We start from the raw sequence: 15,239 nt of genomic DNA on the forward strand, positions 1-15,239 counted from the left end.
ACCACTATGGTATATTTATGATTGTAGCCTAACGCAGATTCGAGAATGTTGGTAGAATATTTTTTCTTCGGCAAATTTGCTCACATGTTTTGGAAATTTATATAAGGTAGTTCAATTACCCCGAAGTGCTAAATCCTTCGACAACTTTTCGTCAACACCTTAGGACGGAGTTGCATGTGCCTCAGGAAAAAAAAACTGTCAGTTGCGCACAGTATCTCTTGAAATTCAAGTCTTGCTGAAAACGTTCGAAAAAACAACTTGTCAACGCCGTGACTCCTGTTCGTTTAATTAAACTCAGAGGCATGCGCAGAGGCAGGGGAAGGGGCAAAGGCGTGGGGGGCAAACAAATACACTTACTCTTACAACTCGGGTCTTTTTAGCTTGTCAACACAAGTTTGTACAGATGAGGTTTCAAAACGATTACATTTGTTGTTGCTGTTTAAACGTTAGTCAGAGGAAAACAGAACAGTGTCTGCGCACCCAAAGGTGAACGGCACGGGCACACACATTTACACACGCACGCACGCACGCGCACACACACACACACACACACACACACACACACACACAATCACACACACACACAAGCCGTTAAAGAATGTAATTCTACCACAGCAAATTAGCATAATCTGACAAGTTTATTCCTGTTTTAAGGTTTTTTTAAATGTGTCATTTCATGCCACTGACACTATGATAATTGCGTATGCATTATTGCCATGTCTGTGGCGTTTCCGCACATGTACATGGACGTGAGTGTGTGCGTGCGCCCCTGTGTGTAGAGTGTATGTCACTGTGTGCGTGTGTACGCGTTCGTGTGCGCGACGGTGAGTTGGTGGTTGGCTGTATCGAAGCAGTAGTGTTTTCAAACATTTTTCACTAAATGTTTTGTAAGCCACTTTGATACAAGCTTCAGTGCGGAGAACACCAACATACACTACACATACCTTTTACATGTACATGTACACAATTTACTTCTAACTCACCTGAAATAGGCTTACTAGCAGAACACTTACTAGTGCGTATTTGACGAGTAGGCCTGCACTTCAGAGGTTAATTTCAATTAAGATGCAAAGTCACGAAACTAACGAACAAACTTGTCACTTCGGTAAGAATTCAGTTAGCAAAGTAACCGAACAGTAGGTGATTGCAAATCGAACCGTGAGTTGGAACCTTGGCCCTCTAATGCCGACTAAAAGTGTACAACTCTGACTGACATTTCTGTCACCGATCGAACAATGCCATCAATATTAATATTATATTTTAATGTACTAAATCCAAGGAAGGGTAATCTCTAGAATTAGCTCCGTGTGAGGTTCGTCGTCACACTGAATGAATCTCAAAATCCTCACTCTTATTTCAAAATGGTACGTCACTTCCACTTGGCTACTTCTGGAAATAGCCCAGGAATGCCTTTCAGTTTGCACATTTTCGGTTTGATTCAACTGAAGCAAAGTCATGGGGACAAATAGGCCATGAATACGAAATTCGATTCATTCATTAAACTTATTTTATGTTCAAAGGACAAACTTTAAAAAATAACTGAAAGTGAAGTTCAGCTGTGCATGTTTACTTTCGCTTCGATCGATTTTGCCGCTGACGCTATTAATGTAGGCTCTCTTTCGCATATACATGCAAAGCTGGCTAATTTACAATCATTGACGTCTCACGACACGTCTGTGACCGATTTTGGCGATAGTGAAAATTATCAGCAGTACACGTATAAGTAAAGGCACGACACGCACAGGCCCCAGTAACTTTAGATGATTTTCTGTTAAAAAAAATCAAAAAATCCCTGTGTTTAACTCGGTAAAGGTGTGCTAGTTTGAGATACTTTTGCTCTGGTGCCTATGGGTTAAATTGGTTATAGAAAAAGGCCGGGTTCATACTATGTAGCACAGAGTGGTCACGGCGGTTTATGCGGTTATCAGGCCAATCAGTATTCCGTTATCAACCATTGTCTGTAAAGAAATTATACTGTGGTGAACTGGATCTACACACACATGAAAACGTTTAGGCTACAATGTAAGGTTACTGATAAAAGCATAACACGCATACAAATATTTGATGGAAGATATGATTTACTGAGTCCGTGCATGCGTTCCCGCGTTTACTTTAGCACAAAAGTGGGCCAAAGGAGCGACAACCGATATCAAATGTTATCAGCAACGTATCTATATATATATACGACTAGTGTCTGTCTGTCTGTCTGTCTGTCTGTCTGTTCGCGATGCATGGCCAAAGTTCTCGGTGGATCTTTTTCAAATTTGGACACCGTATTCAGCTACACCCCGGACACAACCTCATCGGTGAGATATTTCAACACGTGCTCTCAGCGCGCAGCGCTGTGCGCGCTGAACCGATTTTGTTGTTGTTGTTGTTGTCGGGATCCACTACCAGTAACTCTTCCTTATCTTCTCCAGTGTTTTCAGCCGCGATTATCTCCCTTCCTCCGTGTGGCGTCAATCCATATTCCCGTTACTAGGTTACTATTTTTAGAAGGTCACTGCACGTTACTATTTGTAGAAGGTCTCCAGTGTTTTGCGCAAAGCCGGGTCCCAGGCGCAGCCTGGTATTCGGCTCTACTTCTTCCCGGCGAAGCGGGTAATCATCTAGTAAGTAATACACGTATATCAGGGGTCAAAGGTGATGCTCTCTTTGTTCATTAAAGGCACAGTCCTATACCATGAAAACATTTCTGATGAGCTCCTGCACAATGTTGTCTTTCCGTGAGGTTATAACTAATGTCGTCTGAATTCAGATGTGTGTGTGTGTGTGTGTGTGTGTGTGTGTGTGTGTGTATGTGTGAGTGTGTGTGTATGTGTATGTGTGCAAAGAGTGTTTCCCTGCGGGTAAGGAAGCACTCTTTGGTGTGTGTGTGTGTGTGTTTGTGTGTGTGTGTGTGTGTGTTTGTGTGTGTGTGAGTGCGTGTGTACGTGCGTGCGTGCATGCTGTCCACCATCAGTAGTCACTGTGATCGCTAATAACATAAATAACAAATGTGACAGACAAGACAAGATTTCTTGCCTGTAATTTTTCCGAATGTGGACACAAATAGCATATGACAGACATAGCTCAACCCCTATTTCTACGAAGGCCCCAGTTTTGTCTTCACACTCCTCGTAAAAAATGTTCAGATCGCCATTTTAGATCTGGCGGGTATGGGATACAACCATACCTCCACTTTAACGCATACCAAAAATCAACACCATGACTGCTTGCTGTGGTGAGTTGGAATTATTTTACTTCATATTTATATTTACTAATTTCTTAATAAGCCACTTACGAAATTAGTTCCCACTGTGCACTGAGAGCAACCAGGCTGTTCATATTTTTTTTTTTGGGGGGGGGGGGGGCGGGGTGGGGGGGGAGGGGGTGGTATGTGACCAAGTGGAGGGATGGTTTCATATCATATAAAAAAAAAAATTTAAAATTTAAAAAATAAATAAATAAATGGCTAGATGTAAGATGGTGAGCCGAACTGTTTACACGGGAAGGAGGGTGCCTTTCATGTCCCAAGCCATTACGTTTTCAAACTTTATGACTTGTTCATTTGAATATCTTTTGTCAAACCACAGGCGCGTGATTTGTCTGGCCAAAACTGAGCCCCACTGCAATTGACAAGCTGGTGAAGTTGCACGCTTGTGGATCACACTGACCAGTTGCATCACTGCATAGGCAGTGGATGCACACGCGTCTTATATCTGTAGATTACAATTTTTCTGTTTTACTTATGAACTTAAAACAAAAAGGCTGACATTTGACTGAGAACCGAGCAGGACTTAATTTCCCGTGTCAAAAATCATAGAGACATCTGCGGGGAGGTGCATGGGGTAGGGGGTGGTGGAGGGGGGGGGGGGGGTGTGGTATGCTTCATGCAGTCATCGAGGAGACAGTTAGGTCTTACGTTTTTCAACGGCTTTATTTAATATTCAGACGAGGTACATATGCATCCCTTTTTTTTTTTACGAGTCGATGTTCTAAATACCAAAGCACAACCATAATAAAAGATTTGCGTTTAAAAGCGTGCATCATTGACAGTGTAAATCACAAGAGTAATTGTAAAGTGCATCTACTGGTTTTTGGGCCAAAGCAAAAGTCGTTTCGGTGAGCCCAAGATTGGCACAATAACATGTTACGATGTATAATAAGCTACCTGACACACAGTCTTGCTCAGCTTGTTCTAGCTTACGAAAAAAAGATAGAGAGAAACCCAAAAAGTGTACAGAGTCACATGAAGTGCAAACCTACCTCAGCCAATGTTGTAAGGCCAGTTGTTCGATGCTCAATTTCACACAGAACTCAAACGGAAAGCACAAAAGAAGTAGACTGCAACTGTTCTTGAGTTTTTAGTGAAGTCTCAAAAGACTGCTGGACGTTCACACAATAAAAACCGGCACACGACAGCAGACGACACTTTCAACTTATCACCTGAAGTGAAAGGAACGTGGGACGAGAGGCGACCTTGAACTTTCACCAACTGAACGGAGTGGTAAGTGACATCCAATGCATACCCTGGCCTGCAAAAATCCGGCCTCCCTCGAGAGTCTTGATTTTTCGTGCGTCGTTGCAGTGAAATTATTCTTTGTTGTCGATGAAGTGACTGGAGGCGTGTCATCCCATGTGACATTCGAGCATTGGGACCCACGGACAGAGATGGACAAGAGACTGACTGACTGACTATAACTTATAAGGGTTTAACGTCCTCTTAGGGACTGGTATTGGTAATACGTTGAAGATATGGTGTGATACTTGGATTCGAACAAGCCCGCTGTGGCTGTCTTCTTCGACACACCAGCATTGGGTTTGTCTCGTCAAAGTATCGAAATACGATCATGATAATCGGAGACGAGAAATGATGCATGTGTGTCTTCGTGTTTTCCAAGCCCTGAGACTTTCGCTGTGAACGTGGGATCTTTTTTCGTGCGCATGTGTGCACACGGGGGTGTTCGGACACCGAAGAGAGTCTGCACAAAGTTGACTCCGAGAAATAAATCTCTCGCCGAACGTGGGGATCGAACCCACGCTGATAGCGACCAACTGGCTACAAAGCCAGCGCGCTACCAACTAAGCTACGTCCCCGCCCCTGGACAAGAGAGAGAGAGAGAGAGAGAGGGGGGGGGGAGGGTGATGAGTGTGTGTAGGTGTGTGTGTGTGTGTGTGAGAGAGAGAGAGAGAGAGAGAGAGAGAGAGAGAGAGAGAAGGTACAAACACCCCGACAGACAGAAAAAATGGTTGTGTGTGTACGTGTGTGTGTGTCCGTGGTTTGGAATGGTGAAAGAACGGGAGGCTATGAACTAAATAGTGCAGTACGAGTTTTACTGTTGGGCAAACATGCAGGGACTCTGAAAACAGGCGGCAGATAAAATATTTTCTGGTTGCCTATCTAGACTGAACAGAATAAGGATAGCAGCAGTTTAATTAGAATATTTTGAACCATGCCCCTATGCCTCAGATTTTACGATTCGGGTTGGTTTATTTGTTCAGAGCTCACAAGGCGCATGATATAATGGTGAAATGAAAGTTTGGGCCTGATTTGCGAGGCCGCACGTACGAAATGAACGCCACTGCTAATGCAAAACAGAGGGGTATCTATTCTGGCTTTTTCATGAATAATACAAAGAGAACAGTAGTAAGTAAATAGACCCACATAAACTGTGAACACAGTTAAATGAGAACGCATGCCTACTGGCACACACGCATAAACACACATGCTCTCTCCCCCGAACACACACACACACACACACACACACACACTCTCACACACACAGTGACCCACCCCCAAACTATTCAAATTTTAAAATCCTATTTCTTAGTGTTAGATCAATTCTGGAAGGACTGAACGTAATCCTGCCCAAGAATATCAAATCCTATTACATGTTCTCAGCTAAGGCTACAGTTCAGCCTAGGTCAGATACAGAAACCTCCTTAGGAAAATGACCATCACGACAACATTGGCATTATTTAGCCAGTAAGCAAATAAGAACAATTGCTTGCCTACTCCAAAATAGATGTACGGTCTTTTTATGATAAGAAAGAGCCTGTGTCTTCTGGATTATTCATACGTGCGTTACAAGCAAACATCTGCGCACGTACACAAGAACACACACTCACACCCATGTATACACACGTGAACGCACAAACCCGCGCATGTACACATATGCTCCAACATGCACACAAGTCAACTTTTTTTTAAACTTACTGATTGATGAAAAAAATAAAAGGCACATCAGGGAGAATGAATTAGTGCGATAATGTCTATCAGCCAGTCCAATATCATTCTCTTTCAACACTTTTATAAGTGCAGCTGTACCCTCTGTTGCACGTTCAGCACCCTGTCATTATTTAAATGAATAATATTATTGTCTATCAATGTGTGTGTGCACTCCAGTGCACTAGCGTTTTTCAGTTACATAATCATGATAATGGTGCAAGAAGTTTTAATGGTGTATGACGGTGTGTGTGTGCGAGTGAGTGAGCGTGTGTGTGTGTTTGTAGCTGTGACGTGTATTATGTGCAAATGTAAGGTTGAGGTTTCTAAAAGTAAAATTTTTCTATGTGTGACTCATCATCAAGGTGTCTGGATTTTTGTTTCAACACCTGGACTGAACTTATTTGGTGAGTGCAGTACATGTAATTATCAAGTGCAGAATAGATCAGAGAGGTGACGGAGAGGGTGCAGTAATAACTAATCACTGGTAGTTGGAGTTTTTTGGTTTGTTTGTTTGCTTAACGCCCAGCCGACCACGAAGAGCCATATCAGGGCGGTGCTGCTTTGACATATAACGTGCGCCACACACAAGACAGAAGTCGCAGCAAAGGCTTCATGTCTCACCCAGTCACATTATTCTGACACCGGACCAACCAGTTCTAGCACGAACCCCATAATGCCAGACGCCAGGCGGAGCAGCCACTAGATTGCCAATTTTAAAGTCTTAGGTATGACCCGGCCGGGGTTCGAACCCACGACCTCCCGATCACGGGGCGGACGCCTTACCACTAGGCCAACCGTGCCGGTGTAGTTGGAGGTACATGTAATAAATACAAAACAAGAACAAAGTGAATAATGCTGAAAACAAACTTTATTTGTTTAACACTCAACTCTGTTTATATATGGTTACAATTCTTTACAAAGAAACAAAGAATGAGGGGAGAGACTGCAGTGGAAATGAAAAAGTTTACTGGGGGGGGGGGGGGGGGGGGGTGGGCCCGCTTGGATTCAGAAAGTTCTATGATTTGGGCTATGTCATGTGCTTAAATTGACAGGGAAAGCATATTTAGCGCGGATCAGCGAAAAAATCCCATCCCAAAAGAATAAAAGAAATAAAGAGAGAAAGATAAAAATAAAGAGAGAAATAAAGAGAGAAAAAAAGAAAAAGAGCACCCTTCCTTTAAACACAAAAAGTATACCTAGCACAACAGGTACCACTGTACAATGAACAAAATCAAACATCTACATCGACTGTACACATCAAACGGTATACCTTGTTCTTTCTTTCTTTCTTATTTGGTGTTTAACGTCGTTTTCAACCACGAAGGTTATATCGCGACGGGGAAAGGGGGGAGATGGGATAGAGCCACTTGTCAATTGTTTCTTGTTCACAAAAGCACTAATCAAAAATTTGCTCCAGGGGCTTGCAACGTAGTACAATGTATTACCTTACTGGGAGAATGCAAGTTTCCAGTACAAAGGACTTAACATTTCTTACATACTGCTTGACTAAAATCTTTACAAACATTGACTATATTCTATACAAGAAACACTTAACAAGGGTAAAAGGAGAAACAGAATCCGTGAGTCGCCTCTTACGACATGCTGGGGAGCATCGGGTAAATTCTTCCCCCTAACCCGCAGGGGGTTGTTATGATACGCACCACAAAATAGCACTTTTAAGCAGTTTGTTTGTTCGTTCATGGGCTGAAACTCCCACGGCTTTTACGTGTATGACCGTTTTTACCCTGCCATTTAGGCAGCCATACGCCGCTTTCGGAGGAAGCATGCTGGGTATTTTCGTGTTTCTATAACCCACCGAACTCTGACATGGATTACAGGATCTTTTTCGTGCGCACTTGGTCTTGTGCTTGCGTGTACACACGGGGGTGTTCGGACACCGAGGAGAGTCTGCACACAAGGTTGATTCTGAGAAATAAATCTCTCGCCGAACGTGGGGACGAACTCACGCTGACAGCGGCCAACTGGATACAAATCCAGCGCGCTAACGACTGAGCTACATCCCCGCCCACTTTTAAGCAGTCACAAGTGAACCACCATCTCAGCAGAACAAAAATCGTCTCTCCAAAAGCAAGGGAATATGAGTCAACGAATGCATACATGGGTTAACTGGATATACACTAAACAAGCCAATGTCCTAATGAATAAGTGATCATTATCTGTAAATACTCTGGAGCACTACGAAAAAAACTTACCTCATAAAATTAACATTTGTACAAACTGAACGGGAAGCTATGATAAAATGATCCCGGTCTACAATCCTAATCAGTCAGAGTAATCATGACAAGTTTGAATGCTAATGACAATGAAAAAGTCCGCAGGGCATTGCAAGCTTGAAATCCTTTTATTCAAGCATCCTTGGTGTGTGCTCAGCTTTGCCTTTTTGAAAATGCAGACAGACAACAAATATTCTGACACTAAAGTGCGCACAATCACATTTATCATCAATATCAACACCGACAACAATTCCCATTATCTAATCTGTCTTTCTTTATTTGGTGTTTAACGTCGTTTTCAACCGTTCAAGGTTATATCGCGACGGAGGGAAGGGGGGTGATGGGATAGAGCCTAACGCAACTGTGTGTTAGACAAATGAATAATCAATATTTGGTGTCACCAAAGAATTCTACAGTGATTACAAATCGAAAATTTTACATCCACATTTTATACAGATTATTGCATTGCAATAAAAAATGAAAAATGAAAAAAAAAAAAAAAAAAAGGCTTAGCTGCAAAACATTCAAGGTCTTTCTTTCTTTGGTGTTAAACGTCGTTTTCAACCGTTCAAGGTTATATCGCGACGGAGGGAAGGGGGGTGATGGGATAGAGCCACTTGTCAATTGTTTCTTGTTCACAAAAGCACTAATCAAACATTTGCTCCAGGGGCTTGCAACGTAGTACAATATATTAACCTTACTGGGAGAATGCAAGTTTCCAGTACAAAGGACTTAACATTTCTTACATACTGCTTGACTAAAATCTTTACAAACATTGACTATATTCTATACAAGAAACACTTAACAAGTAAAAGGAGAAACAGAATCCGTTAGTCGCCTCTTACGACATGCTGGGGAGCATCGGGTAAATTCTTTCTCGTCCCAACCAATATGGGACTCCCCCTAACCCGCTGGGGGCAACATTCAAGGTATACACATACTATTTCGGAACGCAGAAGAAGAAGAAGAAGAAGAATACAGCATACAAACTGACATTAACAGTAACTCAGAATTTAAAACACCAAGATTAGAGACATGAAAAAGGTTTAGCGTTATATATTCTTACTGACCACAGTTCAAGTTCTCAGAATAAGATATCATGATGGTTTGGTGTGGTTCAAGTCTTAACATCGAAATGTCCCTATTTACCATGAAAAGTCACATATAATCTTAACCCTATGCCACACAAAAACACATAATGTATCAACGTTTAATAAACACCGTAAATATATGTGACAATGTAAAAGAAAACCCAAGCAACTTCCAAACATACAAAAACAACATCAACTTACAGTGTACTTTGCACTTACTCAAAGCATACATAATAATTATTCAACATCTCACATATTTACAGTAACTTAAAAATTCTACTCAGAGTGTACTTCATACTTACTCAAAGCATACATAATCATTATTCAACATCGCTCATATTAATAGACATTTACAAATTGTACACGACTTCAAATAAGAAAAGTACACTGTCGTCCTGAAAGTGCTCAATACTGAGCTCTGTGATTTCAGACTTCAAGTATGCAAGGATATTCCTGTACATTGTCACATATTTTTCACAACAAACAAAAAGAAGGAACAATTGAGTCAAATAAAGTTAAATAAAGAAACCATGGAAGCTGGATTCACCTTAACTATAACAATAGTTGTGGAAATTGAAGAGTTAACGATGACACAATAGATAGAAAAAAAAGTAAAAAAACCAAAATCCTTTAGTCATATATACATTTCAAGGCACACACTTTACAAACCGCAAAACACGCCTCATTAAAGGCATATCTCCAATTATTAAATAACATCAACAACAAAATTGCTGTTAACACATTTAAAATCATAACTGAAAAGATATTACAAAAAAAGTTACATGTATACATTCATAAATCCAGCAATTCAAGGATACCAACTAGTGGTCGCAAATATCATAACCCGAACAAATTATCATACAGCAAAAAACAGGAAAACCATATAATTAGTACAAAATAATAATCACCGCCACCTCAAACAAAAACACAATTGTTGTCAACGACAAACCTCCAAGCAACTGACAACAGAATTATACAAGGAAACAAAATTGTTCATCTTTTCACAATGCATATCAAAACTCCCTCCACCGCCACCTGAACTTAGATATATACTGAGGAAGTCAAGCCTCCAAATAATTGAGAAAAGAATTGAAAAAAGGAGAATAATAGAGCCACTTAGCTATTAACAGAGCATATCATAATTCACAAACAGTAAGGTTTTCTCACGGAAACCCTAGAACAGACATACATTTTTTGCTATATTGTAATGAACAGTCAAAAATTGGAATATAATATTCGTAAAATATGTCAAGCCTCCGAATAATTTACAACAGAACTTTAGAAAGGTGGAAAAGTCCTCAACTTTTCGCAACATTCATCACACTTTATGAGCATTAAGGTTTCCTTATAGAAACCATATAAGCTTCCCGCATCTCAATTCAATCAAGAATACCTTCCAGTTCAATGAAGAAGGCATCTACAACTCTACATCTTATTAAACAAAGCTTTGTCTTCAAAACCAGGTGACCTTCAGGTTACAGTTCATAATGAGCAGAACGATTTAGCAACATCACATAATCTACATTTCAGCATCTGCATTGAAACAACAAGAATAATATATTTCGTCAAATTTGTACTACTGTACTTTCAATTATAAGTAATAAAAAAAACCAACACAACTACCCAAGATGTGTAACAAATAAGCTAACACATATCTATCACTCCAAAGCATTGCAAACATTTAATGAAGAATCCCATAACATTACGCACATCTTGAAGTGCACCGATTAAATTAATGTTAACAATCGGCAAATTGAATGTACATGTACAGTATTTGTACGTCACTCCAAAAACCATGTCGGTAATTATTCTCAATCAATACAAAACTATTTATTTACAAGCCTGTGAACTAGTCAGTTCTTATGTAAATACCCAAAGGTGCACAGAATGATTAACAGTAGCATATGCTTCACAATACCAACAACTGAAATTGTAAACAGACACCAAAAGGAAAAAGCTTTCTTACAGGAATAGCTGATGATAATAAAACAGCAAACATGTATTTCAAAATTAAACAAAGCTGAACACACCAAGGATACAGGCACACATACTGCTGTTGATACCACAAAAAAAAAGGCAGCAATTCAAATATAGCACTGCCTTGCTGTCCTTGCATTAAATCAGGCAATTCAACTAATGTCAGCACTCAATCACTCAGAAAAGCTGTTAGACTGACGACAGCACTGATGAAGATAGAAGACTAAAGAAAGTGCTGCTTTTGCGATAATTCAGGATACACTGATGTCAGCGTTGAATAAATCAGTGAAGAGCCGGTGTCAGTTCTTGATAAATCGGGAAATGAGTTAGTGTCAATGCTTGATGAATCAGGAGATGAACCTGCATCAGCACTTGATGAATCAGAGAAGTTGTCCAGCTGAACAGAGAAGCTGTTTCACTGAAGTGAGCACTGTTGAAGTCTGAGGCTTCCACAAGCGCTTTGTGCTTGCTGTTTAGCTGCGGACTGCATCGATGAAGACAGAGGCCTCAATACGAGCTCTACGCTTGCTGTTTAGCCAGAGAGAGCATTGATGGAAGTATGAGACTTCCACAAGCGCTTTGTTCTTGCTGTTTCGCTGCAGACTGCATCGATGAAGGTGGAGGCCTCCACAAGAGCTCAACGCTGGCTGTTTAGCCAGAGAGAGCATTGATGAAGTCTGAGGCCTCTACGAGGGCTTTGTGCTTGCGGTAGTGATCCAGAAGACTGCTCCACATGCTGTGGCTTTGCAGCAAGTACTTGTTGCCTGAAAAAACAGCCAAAAGGTCTTCAGTTGTACACAGTGGTAACATACCTTGGCAAAATATTTTGAACACATTTTTTTTTTTAGTAATTCATGCCTGCTTTTCTTCCAGCTTTATTGCTATCTTCATAAAGTAAAGCAATCATGATTCTGTTCATTCAAAGAAGTGTCCAAGTGTACCTGAAAAGTAGATAACCTCTGAAACTCTAACGTATTCACTATCCCTTCCTCTCCTGCCAACAACCCCCATTTCCCAACTTGCCTGATACCGCCACACCCAAATTGTTTTTTGACGTTACAAGATTTGCTCTGATGTCACATTCTGCTTCAGAAAAACATTCAACAACAACAAAAAGGTTGAAAAAAGGTGCATGGAGCAGGCAGCATTCTCTCTCTCGCACATGTGCACACTCTTATTTGAAATCCTGGCTAACAAAACATTAACACTAACCAGTGATGACGAGCCCCTTTCTGGCCCGAGTGAGCGCCATGTTGACCAGATGAGTGTCAGCGGTCACTCCCAGATGGCGCTGCAGCCAGTCCCTGGTGGGTTTTTGCTCCACCTGACTGCGTGACACCGAGCGACAGGTAGACAGCACCACGTAGTCGAACTCACAGGCTGTAAATACAATCAGCATTGAATTGATTGACTCTGGTCATTTTGTGTTTGCTAATAACAGACCCGTGAACCCCTGTTTTGCACCTGGACTATTCTCAAGCTAACTGTATTTTCAGAACAAGAAGGGCAAAGCCCATACGACTCGCATGCTTGACATGACCTTGACCTTCAGGGTCAAGGTCAAATAACTAAACCTAGCAATGACATCATACACTAAGAACTGCTTTACACATTTTTTCTACCAAAATACATGTGACCTTGACCCCAGGTCATGCAACACAAAGCTGTTAATTCAAGACATAGGAAGTACAATGGTGCTTATTGGCTCTTCTACCATGAGATATGGTCACTTTTAGTGGTTCACTACCTTATTTTGGTCACATTTCATAAGGGTCAAAGTGACCTTGACCTTGATCATATGTGACCAAATGTGTCTCATGATGAAAGCATAACATGTGCCCCACATAATTTTTAAGTTTGAAACAGTTATCTTCCATAGTTCAGGGTCAAGGTCACTTCAAAATATGTATACAATCCAACTTTGTAGAGCTCCTGTGACCTTGACCTTGAAGCAAGGTAAACCAAACTGGTATCAAAAGATGGGGCTTACTTTGCCCTATATATCATATATAGGTGAGGTATTGAATCTCAAAAACTTCAGAGAAAATGGGAAAAATGTGAAAAATAGCTGTTTTTTAGACAACATTTATGGCCCCTGCGACCTTGACCTTGAAGCAAGGTCAAGATGCTATGTATGTTTTTTGGGGCCTTGTCATCATACACCATCTTGCCAAATTTGGTACTGATAGACTGAATAGTGTCCAAGAAATATCCAACGTTAAAGTTTTCCGGACGGCCGGACGGACGGACGGACGACTCGGATGAGTACATACTCACTTTTGCTTCGCATGTGAGTCAAAAATGAACGTACTCCACACGGCAATAGAACATCCATGATTTAAACTTATTTCACACGCGTCCGTCGCACCGTTAATTAAGTTTACTAATACATTTAAAACAAATGCTTCTTTCAATGTTTACTGACAAAAACTGTAATCATGTTTCAAAATACGGGATCCGCTTCAGGATGTGCTTGTGAAGAAAAGTAGTCCTGGAATTTTTTCTCGTCGTATTTTTTTTCCACTGCCCGTACTGCTCATATTCTAGACAATAATGCGTACAAAATACGCCTAAATCGTATGGGTTCCCAGGTCTGTAATAATCACAGCCTGTAAGTACAATCAGCATTGAATTGATTAATCTGGTCATTTTGCGTTTGCTTATAATCAACCTGCTAACAGGAACGTTAATTCTGTCTTCTCAGCACATGACGGTTTCTTAGATCAGAAGAGTACTTGTACACCTGTGAAAGAAATAAAATTTGAGGGTTCTTGAATTTTGGAACAAAACAGTCTTGCTATTTCAGGCTCTTTTTGGTCAGCTCTGCATGTTTTGGAACAGAATGCTTCCATAGAAACCATACATTTTTACAACCGAAAGCCAGCGTCAGTTTATACACTGTTTTCAATAACAATGGCGACTGAACAGAACGCTATTTTCTGTCAAACACTGACCTTGACACTGGTCAACCAAGGCGACGTTGACGCTGATGTTTTTGTTGGCCAGGTGTTGCTGCAGCAGGTGTTGCTGGGCTTGGTACAGCGAGATGACCACCAGACTGTTCTCCTCCACACCCTTGTGTTGCACCAGTCCTTCCACGATGGACGCCTGAAACACAACAGCTCTTTTTTCAAACTAAACACTCATTCTCATTTGGCGCAAATTTTCAAAAAATTATTCAGTTTCTGTGCATAACGGTTCAAAAATGCAATTCACTATTACTGAATCAACAGAATAACTTTGACACAAAAAATCTGGACTTTCTAGAATTTCCCTCTACGCTGGCTGATCAGTTGGAAAGAGCATTGTTGAAGTCCGAGGGCTTTGTGCTTACAGTAGTGATCCAGAAGACTGCTCCCCCATTTCAAGCCTCCATTCTTATTAAGACCTGATTTTCTTCAATTTTAATGTCTTAAAAGGAGGGTTTCGCTGTATTCAAAAGCTTGTGTACAGTCTGTACACAGACTTGTTTCCCATTCAAGTTTCAACAAGATAACTTACCACAGCCTCAGCTTCCTTGGTGTTGCACACACTCTGTTGCACACCTTCCCTGGTTACCGTGGTGACGGTTTCCTCGAGCCCTGCCACATGGCAGAAGGCGATTGGCTGAGCACGGGAGCCTGGCCACATGTCCAGTTCTGCTGGACCTAGCTGTGCCTTGGTGGTCACCTTCAGCTGGTCACTGTAGAAACTTGCCGAGGGGACGTCGGTGATGGCTTTGTGCTG

General features: G+C 41.2%; 2 protein-coding genes across 3 annotated transcripts in view; both read right to left on the bottom strand.

The window, feature by feature from the left end:
- LOC138958878 (long-chain-fatty-acid--CoA ligase 5-like) overlaps window positions 1-5,079 on the bottom strand; it is a 35,814-nt gene extending 30,735 nt beyond the window's left edge. Inside the window, exon 1 of the mRNA XM_070330191.1 lies at window positions 4,249-5,079. The gene's annotated coding sequence lies outside the window, so the exon portion shown is untranslated. The remainder of the gene's footprint in view (window positions 1-4,248) is intronic.
- A 1,982-nt stretch (window positions 5,080-7,061) lies between these two features.
- LOC138958875 (3'-5' exoribonuclease HELZ2-like) overlaps window positions 7,062-15,239 on the bottom strand; it is a 117,999-nt gene continuing 109,821 nt past the window's right edge. For both annotated transcript variants that reach the window (XM_070330185.1, XM_070330186.1), the window contains 4 exons: window positions 15,015-15,236; window positions 14,468-14,621; window positions 12,726-12,893; window positions 7,062-12,277 (listed from right to left, as the gene is read on the bottom strand). In XM_070330185.1, the coding sequence (XP_070186286.1) occupies window positions 12,165-12,277; window positions 12,726-12,893; window positions 14,468-14,621; window positions 15,015-15,236 (657 nt within the window). In that variant the 3' untranslated portion in view covers window positions 7,062-12,164. The remainder of the gene's footprint in view (window positions 12,278-12,725; window positions 12,894-14,467; window positions 14,622-15,014; window positions 15,237-15,239) is intronic.

This window comes from Littorina saxatilis, linkage group LG2, assembly GCF_037325665.1.
Source record: "Littorina saxatilis isolate snail1 linkage group LG2, US_GU_Lsax_2.0, whole genome shotgun sequence".
Taxonomy (NCBI): Eukaryota; Metazoa; Mollusca; class Gastropoda; order Littorinimorpha; family Littorinidae; genus Littorina; species Littorina saxatilis.